Consider the following 14,725-nt stretch of genomic DNA (forward strand, 5'->3'; position numbering starts at 1 on the left):
GGGGGGAGGAAGAGGGGGGGAAGAAGAGAGGGAGGGAGGGAAAAGAGAAAGAGCACTCTAGTAGTTAGTTCTAACAATGTCAACACCATTTGGCATAGAGACTGATATAAAAAACTATCAGGTTCTTTACAAGAGTGGTCCACAATCTTATCCAAGGAAACATCTTTCCAGTCCATCACTTTCTAAATAAAGAATTCTAAATAGTTACAAGTTAATTTGCTGAGATTTCAGGTTGGAGCCTAATAAGCAAACCTAAAGCTAAGCTTAAGAAAAAAATTATCACAACAATGAGGACACTAAGAGAGAATTACATAGATCTAATGTACATGGGAAGTAGAAAAAGACAAGATCTCTTAAGTAAATTTGGAGCATGGGGACCTTGGGGGATGACTAAGGGGAGGGGGAGAGGCAGGGAGGGGAGCAGAGAAAAATGTAGAGAAATCAATTTTTAAAAGGGATTAAAAAAATAAGTAAAAAAATAAAATAAAAACTTCCTGAGATAGCACACACAATCTCTTATTTCAAGCTCTAAACGGGATCAAATCAAAGACCCAGACTTAAATCCACACACCTATGGAAATCTGATTTTTGAGAAAGAAGTCAGAATTATACACTGAAAAAACAAAACATCTTCAACAAATGGTGCTGACCAAACTAGATATCTGCACATAGGAGAATGTAAACAGAAAAACATTATCACTAAAGTCAGATTTACCTTTGGAGTCAGCGTTTGGGAATAGCCTGTTCCACGGCACCTTGTTTTTGTGCGGGAGAGAAAGCAAGTAGTTTCTAGCTTTTAAATTTATAATACAATTCAGATCTTCCTGTGATGGAGATCCAAGAATACCTATCAGACAGAATATTAACTGTTAATTGTCAAGGTAAGAACAAATAACTACTACACCAGCTACAGCACAGAAAGGACTCTGCACTTAATGTCTTCTTACCATGCCAATCACCCCTCATTACAAGTTTTCACAAAAAGATCTTAATATTTTTAAATTGGAGAAGATTAAAACAAAACAAATCATTACCATCAACAACGCAACATCTATAGTGAGTCTCATGTAACCATGCTCAAGAACTTACCCAGGATGTGGTTCAGCTGGTCAAGGTAATGTTTTCCTGGGAAGATAGGCCTATTGGAGAGCATCTCTGCCAGGATGCAACCCACAGACCAAATATCAATGGACTTGGTATAACCCTGTAACAGAAAAGGAGAGAAGACAAAGTAATAAACTGTGGTGTCCATAAGAACACAATAAAATCTTATCTGATAACCATGTGGTAGACCAGAGTCTGAACATCTTTGGGACTCCCATTTCAAAACACACAGAGAATAAAACACAATAATTTGGCTTTCAGAAATGCTGCTGGAGAGCGGTAGTGTACGCCTTTGATTCTAGCACCCAGGAGGCAGTGGCAGGAGGATCTCTGTGAGTTCAAGGCCAGCTTGGTCTACAGAGTGAGCTCTGGGACAGTCAGGACTACACAGAGAAACACTTAAAAAGTAAAAGCAAGGGCTGGAGAGATGGGTCAGAGGTTAAGAGCATTGCCTGCTCTTCCAAAGGTCCTGAGTTCAATTCCCAGCAACCACATGGTGGCTCACAACCATCTGTAATGAGGTCTGATGCCCTCTTCTGGACTGCAGGCATACAAGCAGACAGAATACTGAGAATATTGTACTCATAATAAATAAATATTAAAAAAAGTAAAAGCAAAAAACACCTCCAACCCCACTCCAAAGAAATCGGGGTAGGGGGTGGGGTAGTAATACTCAGTTTATGTCACTTAACTCGTCTTTATGACGTTATAAATAAACTTATAGGGACACTGCTATATTTTTAGAATAATTTTATCCATTTTATAAAGAATAAAAATATTAATATCAATCAGGCTGAGAAAAGCTCCATCTCTAGTGGTAGTGTTGGCGCCAACATTCTCACCTTCTCTATTGTTTCTTAGGTATAAATTTTCTTTTTAAAGTTGTTAAAAATCATGTAATTGCTTTATTTTATTGTTAACAATAGTGTAAGATGATTCTATAAGAAAAACAAGCTGAATTTCATAGAAAATGTTAGGTACAGAAATAAATGGAAAGAGAAATATATACAACAAAGAGGGAAAAGGAGTCAACCAGTCAAACTGAAGAATGAGTTGATTTGGGAAACTAGAGAACCAGGGACTTGGTCCCTGAAGTAACAATACAACAGGTAGAATTCTAAGTAATTCTTTCTGAAACTCTTGTAGTTTAAAATACCCATTGCTCTGGGCCAAAGCTAAATAAAGGGAACAATGAAAACCCTAAACAATAACACATACAAATTAAGAGAAATCTGGGTTCCTGAGAGAAATGGCTGTTCCAGGTCTGGGGCAGAGGGTGTATGTAAGACAGTCTAGTCTAGTGCAGCCGATGTCAGAGAACAGCAGGAAACTGTCCAAGGGTGCTGGGGAGAGGTCTACATCCCAGACAGAATAGATTATAACTCAAGAGAATAAATAATAAAGAACACCAAAACACAAAAGGGAAGACAGTTATGTTACCACAAAAGGAGAGTAAGAAAAGCATTTGAGAGTTTGATGAAAAGAAAACCTCACAACTCTTTTCCCTCCAATTACTATTAACTGCAGTGTTCTCGAAATGACCCAGAAACTGCTCATGAGCATCACCTGTCATCAGTACAAGTAGCTTTGCCTTCTAATATACTGAAGTTAGCATCGTTTCTGTGCATACACATTAAACGCATGACATAGAAGTCAAGTCCTGAGATGGTACCACATGCTTCACCAATAGCATGGGTTAGAGCAAGTATTTGCTGTGCTAAGATGCCGTGACTGGTTCACAGCCATATTGGGTAGCTCATACCACTGCCTATAATTCAGCCTAAGGACCCAATGCCTTCTGGCATCTTTGGGCACTACACATGTGTACTCATAGACACATAACAACAAAACCAAAAAGCCTACCAGAAAAACCCAACAAACCCAAATGGAAGGAATCTCAACACCTTAAACAGCCCTCAAGTTTGCCTACTGGCTTATATTTCTAAGAAAAAATGCATACATACTTCATTTTTTTTCCCAGTCATGTTTGTTTGTTATTTGTGACAAGGTCTTAATAGTCCAGGCTGGCCTTAAACTTGCGGCAATTCTACCTTTGCTCCTGAGAGCTGGGATTATGTCTGCCTGCTTCTCCCTGCTCCACCCTCCCCATTCCTCCCTTTTCTGGTTTTTTGAGAGATCTCTATGTAGCCTAGGCTATCCTAAAACTTGCTATGCTGAGTCATAGAGATCAGCCTACCCTACCTCCTAAATGCCAGAAACAAAGGTATGTGCTACCACATATTACCACGGTCCAGATTGCTGGATTTTTATTTCTTGAGACAGGGTTTCTCTGTGTAGCCCTGGCTATCCTGGAACTCGCTCTGGAGACCAGATTGAACTTGAGACCATGAACTCAGAGGTTTGCCAGCTTCTGCCTCCTGAGTGTTGTGCTATATTGCCTGACTTCCAAGATCCAGGTTTTGTTAGCAGAGTTTGGAAGACCTGTATCTACTCTTCACAGCAACTCAGTGAAGAGGAGGAAGGGCTTCATTTTGAAATACAACTATCTACCCTGTAATTTCAAGAGTCCACAGTGGTTCCTATTTTTTTCCACAACCAGTAATTTTGCTGAAGAGAAATTCTTCATTATCAGGCAAACTGAAGTTTGTAGGACAAACAGCTCTGGAACATACAAAAACAAGAATTACTAGAACTGTAACAACATAAAAGCAGGTGTGGAAGCAGCTATAGGTAATGCCTCAGTACTGCAGATAAGGGAGGGCACAGACATTTATGGTTACGATGAATGAAGTTGGTATACCTAAGGCCCAAAAGTTAATTCTGAGAAAGACTAAGACAGCATTCTGGCTGTGGCCAGATATAGCAGACTGAAGGATGAAGACCAAGGTTTATAGCTATAGTTTTTTTTCTTACCTTGGAATTCAACATAATTTCTGGAGCTCTGTACCAACGTGTGGCTACATACTCTGTCAAGAACCCTGTGTGATCATGATCCGGATCTGCAACACGGGCAAGGCCAAAGTCACAGATCTAAGGGAGAAAAAAGTGGGATACCTTTTTAGAGACACCAAAGAGCTAATATCAAAACACTAAGAAAATAAAAAGACAGGAGCAATGACATGAATAACAAACAAGTGTATGCTACCAATACTATGTTAGACACCTTTCTGGAAAGTACAAACTCATTATTCTGAAGTGATGACAAGACACATGCTAGAGGTGAGGAAACAGGCTGAATGATAATTTATTAGGTCATAATCTGACATGTTTGGATTTCATCACTGTCAGCTAGTGTAAGTGCATAGCACTCTCACTTAGGTGGCCTGAGAAAAGCCACTTTAGGGGGGCTAGAGAGATGTTTTGTTTGTTTTTTTTTTTTAAAACCAAACAACTGATTTCCTCCTTTTTAAAAAGTATTTATTTATTATGTATACAATATTCTGTCTGTGTGTATGCCTGCAGGCCAGAAGAGGGCACCAGACCCCATTACAGATGGTTGTGAGCCATCATGTGGTTGCTGGGAATTGAACTCAGGACCTTTGGAAGAGCAGGCAGTGCTCTTAACCTCTGAGCCATCTCTCCAGCCCCGAGATGTGTTTTTCGATAGTGAAAAAACCATAGATTACTCTTGCAGAGTAATATCCACACTAAGTGTCTCATAGTTGCCTATAAATTACAAGGGATCTAATCTGAGACTTTATTCTGGCCTCCTTGGGTATCCGCATATTACAATGTACAGAAATAAAATCAGCAAATCACCAAACCCACCTAGAGTCCCTTTCCTCTCCATGCCACTGTAGCTTACAGAATCACTGATGATTTGCTCCTTAATCTGTCTGCCCTGCCCTACTTCTCAAACTCCTCTATTTCTGGCCTTAAAAAGATATTTTTTTGCTTGTTTCATTTCCAAAAATTCTTCTCACTTCCTTACTTTTCACATAGTCAATCCTGACAGTTTTTCAGCTTTCATGTACTGAAGAGAAACCACTCGTTCTGATGTTCATTTATGTACTGTATGCATGTGTCATAGGTGGTGGTCAGAGATGACTTTCACGTTGATTCGCTCCAATCATGTGAGTCCAGATAGCAAACGCAGCTCATCTGGCTTTATCACTGGGCCATCCTGTTGTTCACCACTGCTCTGTACGTATGGCAACCAGCTTCTCACATGCTGACTCCCAGGAGCACCTCCCAAGGCTCTCATCATCCAGCTGTCTAAACACTGTGATGCTACTTAGGTGGGCTTCCTTATAGACCCCAAAGCATATAAAATGCAAGAATACTCTACTTAGGTCAATATAAATAAAAATATCTGGTCCTCAGGAAACCAATGCAAGAAAGAGACAAGTTAACAGATGGGACACAGTACAGTACAAGACTATTTGGAAAACAGATTAATATGGAGGCTTCATTGTATTAAGTCAGCTAAAAAACAAGGGCTGGCACTTAAGTTCAACAGTAAAAGACTAGTTAATGATAACAAATACCTTGTAAAACCCCCACAAGAAAAGGTGAATGTTCTGTGGCCCATAGCATTTTTAAATTATTCGTTTTCAAAACTGGTACTTTTTAATAAAAACAATTTGACCAAAATTTTGCCAGAGAATTTTGAGATCCAAGAAAATTAGTTTAATGAGAGAGAGAGAGAGAGAGAGAGAGAGAGAGAGAGAGAGAGAGAGAACAAGAAAATCCAAGGGCCAGAACTTTGGCTATAAATATAGGACAACAAAGGAAAAGCAAGTCTAAAAGATATAGGACATAGCAATTTGGACCTCCATCTCTGTTTAGACAGCCCACAGAGTGTTATCAGTAATTGAGAAAGATAAGCAAAGAGCCCCTACCCACTGCACAAATATCTTCCTCTAGATCACTGTGTAGGCCTTTGTTCTCAAAGAGCCTCTTGTTTACTTCAAGTACAACATCCAAGAAGCAGCACATTTATTTTACTGAATGTTATCAAAAGAAGTAGACAACTTGCTAACTCTCCTGCAGGCTACTTCTCCTATGGGTTCTCATGAAGGGCAGAGAGTGAGGAACTCCTGTGGGAATTGGGAATTCCACAGGGAATGCCCACTCCAGTCTCTCTACCTGGCATACAAAACCTCCTGTGCCTGAGCCTCCTTTAAAAGACAACTTGCTGGCCAATGAGATTATAACCCTGATGGTGACTGGTTCCCATACAGGCTATCAAAGCACTCTACCAATGAGTTACATTTCTAATCCAGCTGTTATTTTCACTGTTATGTGTCTGTATGAAGATGTGCCTGTGCTATGGTGTGTGTATATAGAGGTCAGAAGATAACTTTTAGGAGTTGATTATCTCCTTTCACTGTTCAATACAGGGATCAAATTCAGGCTGTCAGGCTTGAGCAGCGCTTTTATCCACCTGAGCCATTTCACCAGCCCCCAGCTATCACTTTCGAGGAAGAATACAATTAAGTTCCAACTTCTGTCTGAATTATCTTGAGGCTTTCATTGTTTCCATTCTATGTGTTTCCTTAAGAGTCTTTCTACCACTAGGTGTAGCAGAACACGAGTCCTAGCACTTAGGAGGCTCTGTGAGCCCCATTTACATAGTGAGTTCCAGGACAGCCAGAGCAACACAGTGAGATGCAGTCTCAAAAAAAAGTCCTATCAACCAATTCCTTACATGAAGGGTTTCCAGCACGAGGTACCGTGGTAGTTAAAACTCAAACAAACAAAAAAAGCAATGAATAAATGATTTTTTTCCATGTCTTAGCCACTTTCTATGGTAGACTACTACCAATACATCCATTTCTGAGTGATTTAAACTTTTCAACATGTGTGACTCATAGTTTTCTCTTTTGCAGAGCTAAATGCTTCATTTTATGATTCACCTTCAAGCAAAGCTCACCACTCAGTCCAGCCACAAACATCCCCCTCCTCTTCCTTCCCTCTTTTCTTTCAGGACAGGGTTTCTCTGTGTAGCTAGAACTCACTCTGTAGATCAGGCTGGCCTTGAACTCATTAAGATCTGCCTGCCTCTGCCTCTCGAGTGCTGTGATTAAAGGTATGGAACACCATGTCTGGCCACGAAGTTTTCTTAATATCACACTACTGAAGACGAACCAAATCAGCAAAGTAATAAAATAACAACAACAAAATCCAAACAAATCTATCACAGCTACAGATAAAGCCCTAGTAATCTCAGAGTAACTAACTCTATAAAAGAAGCCAGACAACTAGTACAGCCAAGAATCATAAAAGGCCCTATAAATTTCAGCATTCCCATCTGACCACCTTTTGAACTATGTAAATGTTCATAAAAACATGTTTCATTTTGTATTTTTCTTTACAGGTGTAACTGCAATCAAACAGGCTATGGTAATGCTTACTGATAACTCTGCGAGTTCTGTTTTGCAAACAATGACCTTATTTTCCATTTTTTTGTCCCACAGAAAATGTGCCAACAGAAGCTGTAAATAGTTTTTAAACCCCTTATGTGTTTCTGTGGACCTGAGAAACAAAGGATCATCATGAAGCTCCACAATGCGGTACTACTTGACGTACTCTAGAGCTTGAGTAGGTGACTCACCTCTCATATGGCATATAAATATACTACCGGACAGCCTATTCGGCATGCATATGCTTGCTGTGGCAAATAAGAATCTCAGTGGAAAAACTACACTCATTTTAGGAATGAAATGCTCTCCGTATGAATGATATACTCCAGATACACACCTTAAAAATATGAGTAAAGAGCCGGGTGGTGGTGGCGCATGCCTTTAATCCCAGCACTTGGAAGGCAGAGGCAGGCGGATCTCTGTGAGTTCGAGGCCAGCCTGGTCTACAAGAGCTAGTTCCAGGACAGGAACCAAAAGCTACGGAGAAACCCTGTCTCAAAATTAAAAAAAAAAAAATTAAAAAAAAAAAAATGAGTGAAGCTAGCTAGCTATGGTGGAGCATGCCAATAATAAAAAGCTGAAGAGAATGAGGCAGGAGAATGGAGAGTTTGGGATCGGGCCCAACTATACCTTGCTGGGCGGGGCGGTATAAATCTATTATCTTAGCCTGAGCTACACAGTGAGACCATGTCTCAAAGTAACAATAAAAAGCAAACTTTAGATAAAGGTTGTCCATATCTCATTTTCAGCCGATCTCTCTTGCTTATCAGTGACTGCCCAATCCCCAGTGCTGCCCCAAACGGAAAAGGATGTAGTACTTTTCTTTTTTGGTTTTTCGAGACAGGGTTTCTCTGTAGCTTTGGTGCCTGTCCTGGAACTAGCTCAAACTCCCAGAGATCCGCCTGCCTCTGCCTCCCGAGTGCTGGGATTAAAAGCGTGCGCCACCGCCCGGCTGTAGTACTTTTTTTTTTTTTTTTTGATTTTTTTCAAGTGTAGTACTTTTCTTAACTCATCCATTGCTTTTGACTTTTATTCCTCTGGTCTTCCTGCTTATGAAACTCTATGTCCAACAGAGCCCCTCAATAATAAAAGCCGGTTCCATCTTGGAGGGCTAACATGGACATTGCCATCTTCCTTTGTAAATGAATATTATTTTCTATGGAAAGATGCAGCGTATGCTATTAATTATATATTGTCTGCTAGGTTTCCATCTCTCAGTTTTCCACTTTCAGGGGCAGATATTCAGCATCTTGGTTTGGCCTATCTAACAAAGCTTTACATAAGAATGTTCATTTAACTGAAAACTCAAGAAATTATTATTCCTACACATCTACATATATTTTAAAAATTTCTTTACTGGAATATTCTACACAGTTAAAGTATACTATACTATAGTTTTTAATATTACAGCTACAGAGTTATGCAACCTCAAACAATTAAGAACATAAAAAAACTTTAATGAATTAGTACTGTCTCCCCTAATGCTCTCAACTATAAACTCTATATAGATCTACCACATATTATCCACAATTACCTGGACATTTGGATTGTTTACATTTCTCAGTGACAATGTTCACACTACCATGAATACCTATGCACAAGTTTTTGTGTGGACACATTATTTTAATTTTCTAAGGTACATATTCAAAAAAACTTTTTGTGATGTGAGATGCCCTCCTGTATGCTGTTAATATGTTGCTTTTACTGATTGATGAATAAAGCTGCTTTGGTCTATGGCAAGGCAGAATATAGCTAGGTGGGAAAGCCAAACTGAATACAGGGGGAAAAAAAAGGCTGAGTAGAGGGAGACACCAGCAGCTGCTGGAGAAACAAGATGTGAAGTAATAAGTCACAAGTCTCATGATGAAATATAAACTAATAGATGGGTTAATTTAAGTTGCAAGAGCTAGTTAATAATAAGCCTGAGCAAACAGGCCAAATAGTATGTAATGAATATTACACCACTGAGAGATTATTTTAAAGCAGCTGTGGGACCAGGCATGACGAGAAATCTCCAGTTACATCTTTGTCAATGTTTGCTATCATATCTTTCTTCTTCTTTCCTTGCCAGCCTGGAACATGTCATATACACCAGGCGGACCTTAAACTTCCAAAGATCTGTTAGCTTCTGCCTCCTAGTGCTGGGATTTGAGGCATATGTGAACATTCCTGACATTATTGAACACTTAAGATTATATTCATCTCAGCGAGAAGCTGTATAATACCATGAACCTTGCTTTATTTTCTTGATACAAAGGATTAAAAAACAAAAACAATGCACATGACACTATATATAAAATATGTAAGCATACACACTCACGTAACGGCTACTAACTTGCTACAGTGGCTACTATCTCTGGAAAAGAAGAGTGGGTTAAAGAAGGAACAAGACTGATACTGTGTACTTGTGTTTTTGTTATACAATATTGTGTTTCTGGTAGTTTTGAATATAAATAACAATACCTCAAACACAAGTTGTTTTTAAAAGTATGTGTCATTCTTAAGAGTGATCGATTTAGCCGGGCGGTGGTGGCGCACGCCTTTAATCCCAGCACTCAGGAGGCAGAGGCACGTGGATCTCTGGGAGTTCGAGGCCAGCCTGGTCTACAGAGCTAGTTCCGGGACAGGCACCAAAGCTACAGAGAAACCCTGTCTCGAAAAACCAAAAAAAAAAAAAAAAAAAAAGTCATTGACTTAGCTGACCTTGAGATCACAAGTGGTGTTCAATAGGAGGTTGGAAGGCTTGAGGTCACGATGCAGAACGTTAGCTGAATGGATATATTTCAATCCTCTCAGGATCTGATAAAGAAAATAGCAGATATGGTCATTGCTGAGGTGTTGTGTCTTCAAGAGCTTGTAGAGATCTGTCTCCATGAGGTCCTGTACTATATATCTGTTTGACAGGTTAAGGTAAAACATCCAACAGTTGGTCATACTTAAGCAAAGCACCAAAAACAAATTCAACTTCTCTTAATCCCTTTCCCATACAGCTTCCGATACAGCAAGGTCATCAATGGGAAGGAGAAACTGAAGAGAACATGGGTACACTCTCATGGAAGAGAATATACATCATCTCTGCCCTATGTGGGCCTAAACTGAGACTTGAAACAGAATATTGGCCAATCTTGAAGTCTCAACTTCCCTCCTTTCCAAAATTGTCCATTATCAGCCAACTGCCTTCAAAGCTTAGAGCGTGGTGGTCAATATCAACATTCATCTCTTTGGCCCAGAAGCAATGTGCAATGACACTTGTTTTCTTTACTTCCTGCACCATTATCTTCACAGACCTAGAAATGACATTGCCTCTGAGTCCAAGTCCAATCTCTGCCCTTCTTCCTTATTACGCTACTGTTAAATTCTGATATATATATAAGACTAAGGGAAGCAGTGTGAAAAAGGGGATGATGCTGGATTTTTCTTCTTCCTTTGCTGCATAGCTACTACTTAAGCACCTGAAATTTCAACTAAGACATATCATTTCTTCTAAAAATTATACTGTGGTGTGCAGTGGTGCCACCCAGCTCTTGGTGGAGAAAGAGGCAGGCGAATCTCTAAGTTCAAGGCCAGCCTGGTCTACAGAGCTCCAGGACAGATGAGGCCACACAGAGAAACAGTCTTGAAAAACCCAAAACTTATTAAACCAAACCAAACTTGTCATCTACAAGAGGCTCCATGACAAAAGGTAAACCAAGACTAACAAGTGGGGGCAGCAGGAGGCATTTCACTTAAAATACCACACCACCTGCTAACAGAGCTGTTTAAAAGTGGAAAAATCTGACTGGAGACATGGAGCTGCCATTCCCTAGTGGTGCAGACTACAAGGGGATCTTCTAGAGCAGTCTTGACCTCCAATGTAATACATGTAATGTAATGCAATTACGTGTGTCAGAGCTGATCTGGGCTTAAAAGACCAGGAGGCCCAGTTTACCCATTTTAAAGACAGGAAGTTGAGGCTGAAAGAGGAGCAGACTAGGACTGTCTGGAAGGCACTGATCCAGCAGGTGTACCCACTTCCTCATGTGAATGTTTGCTTGTTTCCCTTTTCACTATTATAACAAGCACAACAGGGCTGGAAATGACAACACCTAAGATTTTCCAAAACTAAAATTAAAGAAAATTGTTATAGACTGATACAGAAAACACTGGACTCACCTAAAACATAACTAAAATTAGTTACCAAAAACTGATAAAATGGAGAAAAGAGTAAAATGCTTTAAACACTAAAGTAAGTACAAACAGATTACAATCTCTCCTCTTAGCATGCTATATGTGTATGGGCAGAGTGATTAAAAGAATGCTTTTAATGTACTCTTCCTTGATTCCAGTTATTTAGTCCACAAAGTGATCAAGCAGCAGCAGCAGCGGCTAATGTTAGAAAAGGATACACATCTTTCATTTGCTCAATGGTTGGTGCCCGGATGATGTCATTGATGCCAATGATATTCTCATGTCTGAAGCGCAGTAGGATTTTTATCTCTCTTAGGGTTCTCTGGCAGTACGTCTGGTGCTCAAAAGGACTGATTTTCTTGATAGCAACTCGAACTTTGTTGAGATTATCATAGGCAGAGCTAAAAATAAAAATTTAAAAAGGTGCTGTGAGTGAGAAGACAGTATTAAAAACAGCTCACAGAATTTTTTGGCAGAAGGAATACAAACCTGTAAAGTATTAAAGTTTTAACATCTGTACTGGTACTTGAAGGTAAAGCAGGCAGCAGATGCTGACTGACACCTAGGAGCTACTACTCACAAGATGAATGTTCATTTCCATAAACAGGACACAAAACAAAACCCACAAGACAAATGAACAACAACAACAAAAATCAGCACATTTTCCCATTTTCTTAAATAGCAGATACATTTTGTTAGAACAATTCTGCCTCCAAAACAACTATTGACAGTTGCATTGAATTCCCTGACTCAGCAGAAACATCACAAAATCAACCAACAGGTTTGCCACTAAAAACCAGATTTGGAAAGCTTAACTATCTTTGATCAATCTCAGCCTCATTTTTTTTAAAAGATTTGTTTATTTTTACTTTGTATATATGGATGCTTGTCTCCTTTATCAACCTCAACCTATTTTTTTCTTAAAAGAATTTTTTGCTTATTTTTATTTTGTGTATATAGATGCTTTTCTCCATATATGACGGAGCACAAGTATACAGTACCTGAGGAGGCTAGAAAGCGCATTAGACCTTTCTGAAATGGAGTTACAGACAGTTGAGAGCTGCATCTGGCTACTGGGAATGGAACCTGGAAGTTCTGCAATAACAGCAAGTACTCTTAACCACCAAGGGATCTCTCTAGCCCAATTATCAACTTTTGTGAACAAAACAGGACTATTTTTGTTGTTATTGCTTTCAAGAAACTAAATCATAATACTGGAGTAATTCTGTAATAAAACCTACAAAGTAATCTTCTAAAAATACTTTCAGGGATTCAACGCAATGCCCAGTAAAATCCCAGCAAAATTCTTCAAAGACCTCGAAAGAACCTTCATATGGAAAAGCAAAAAACCCAGGATAGCCAAAAAAAACTTCTGGAGGCATCACAATCCCTGACTTCAAACTCTACTACAGAGCTACAGTACTGAAAACAGCCTGGTACTGGCATAAGAACAGACAGGAGGACCAATGGAACCGAATAGAAGACCCAAATATCAATCCACACATCTTCGAACACCTGATCTTTGATAAAGAAACAAAAAATATCAAATGAAAAAAAGAAAGCACATTTAACAAGTGGTGTTGGCATAACTGGATATCAACATATAGAAGAATGAAAATAGACCCATATCTATCACCATGCACAAAACTCAAGTCCAAATGGATCAAACACCTCAACATAAAGCCAGCCACACTGAACCTTATAGAAGAGAAAGTGAGAAGTATACTTTAACGCATTGGCACAGGGAACCACTTCCTAAATAGAACCCCAGCAGCACAGACACTGAGAGAAACAATTAATAAATGGGACCTCCTGAAACAGAAAAGCTTCTGTAAAGCAAAGACAGCCTACAGAATGGGAAAAGATCTTCACTAACCCCACATCAGAGGTCTGATCATCAAAATATACAAAGAACTCAAGAAATTGGACAACAAAAGATCACATAATTAAAAAAAAATGGAGTACAGACCTAAACAGAGAACTCTCAACAGAAGAATATAAAATGGCTGAAAGACACTTAAAGAAATGTTCAACATCCTTAGTCATCAGAGAAATGCAAATCAAAACAACTCTGAGATTCCATCTTACACCTGTAAGAATGGCCAAGATCAAAAACACTGATGACAACTTATGCTAGAGAGCTTGTGGGGAAAAGGGAACACTTCTGCGTTGCTGGTGGGAATGCAAATTGGTACAGCCGTTTTAGGTATCAGTATGGCGATTTTTCAAAAATTAGGAAACAGCCTTCCTTAAGACCCACAATACCACTTTTGGGTATATACCCAAAGGAGGCTCAATCGTACCACAAAGACATGTGCTCAACTATGTTCATAGCAACTTTGTTTGTCATAGCCAGAGCCTGGAAACAACCTAAATGCCCCTCGATTGAAGAATGGATAAGAAAAATGTGGTACATTTATACAATGGTACATTTATACAATGAAGTACTTTACTACACAGCAGAAAAAAATAACGACAGCTTTAATTTTGCAGGAAAATGGATGGAGCTAGATAACATTATTTTGAGTGAGGTAGCACAGACACAGAAAGACAATTATCACATGTACTCACTCATAGGTGGTTTTTAAACATAAAGCAAAGAAAATCAGCCTACAAATCACAATCCCAGAGAACCTAGACAAAAAATGAGGACTCAAAGAGACATACACGGATCTAATCTATATGGGAAGTAGAAAAAAACAAGATCTACTGAGTAAATTGGGAGCATGGGGACCTTGGGGAGGGCTGAAGGGGGGTAGGGGAGAGGCAGGGAGGGGAGCAGAGAAAAATGTAGAGCTCAATAAATATCAATAAAAAATGTAAAACAAAAAAACAAAACAAAACAAAAATACTTTCACAGCCATGATAGGACTTTAGTTTTTCCCAAGCTATCCTAAAGACACAACTAAATATTCTGAACAGAAGCAATAAATATTTCACTTTCAATTTCAGGATGGTTCAAATTTTTCAATATTACTATCTTTTTTGGGGGGCAGTCATTTACTTAATATTTTTTTTTTTTTTGGTTTTTCAAGACAGGGTTTCTCTGTGGTTTTGGAGCCTGTCCTGGAACTTGCTCTTGTAGACCAGGCTGGTCTCGAACTCACAGAGATCCGCCTGCCTCTGCC

The 14,725-nt window shown here is 39.2% G+C and overlaps 1 protein-coding gene across 2 annotated transcripts in view; it reads right to left on the reverse strand.

The window, feature by feature from the left end:
- Mapk1 (mitogen-activated protein kinase 1) overlaps positions 1 to 14,725 on the reverse strand; it is a 67,084-nt gene that overhangs the window by 19,779 nt on the left and 32,580 nt on the right. For both annotated transcript variants that reach the window (XM_005370010.2, XM_005370009.2), the window contains exons 2-6: positions 11,816 to 11,998; positions 10,134 to 10,323; positions 3,979 to 4,095; positions 1,090 to 1,204; positions 716 to 847 (exon numbers count right to left, since the gene is read on the reverse strand). In XM_005370010.2, the coding sequence (XP_005370067.1) occupies positions 716 to 847; positions 1,090 to 1,204; positions 3,979 to 4,095; positions 10,134 to 10,323; positions 11,816 to 11,998 (737 nt within the window). The remainder of the gene's footprint in view (positions 1 to 715; positions 848 to 1,089; positions 1,205 to 3,978; positions 4,096 to 10,133; positions 10,324 to 11,815; positions 11,999 to 14,725) is intronic.

The sequence above is a fragment of the Microtus ochrogaster genome, unplaced genomic scaffold (assembly GCF_000317375.1).
Source record: "Microtus ochrogaster isolate Prairie Vole_2 unplaced genomic scaffold, MicOch1.0 UNK68, whole genome shotgun sequence".
Lineage (NCBI taxonomy): Eukaryota > Metazoa > Chordata > Mammalia > Rodentia > Cricetidae > Microtus > Microtus ochrogaster.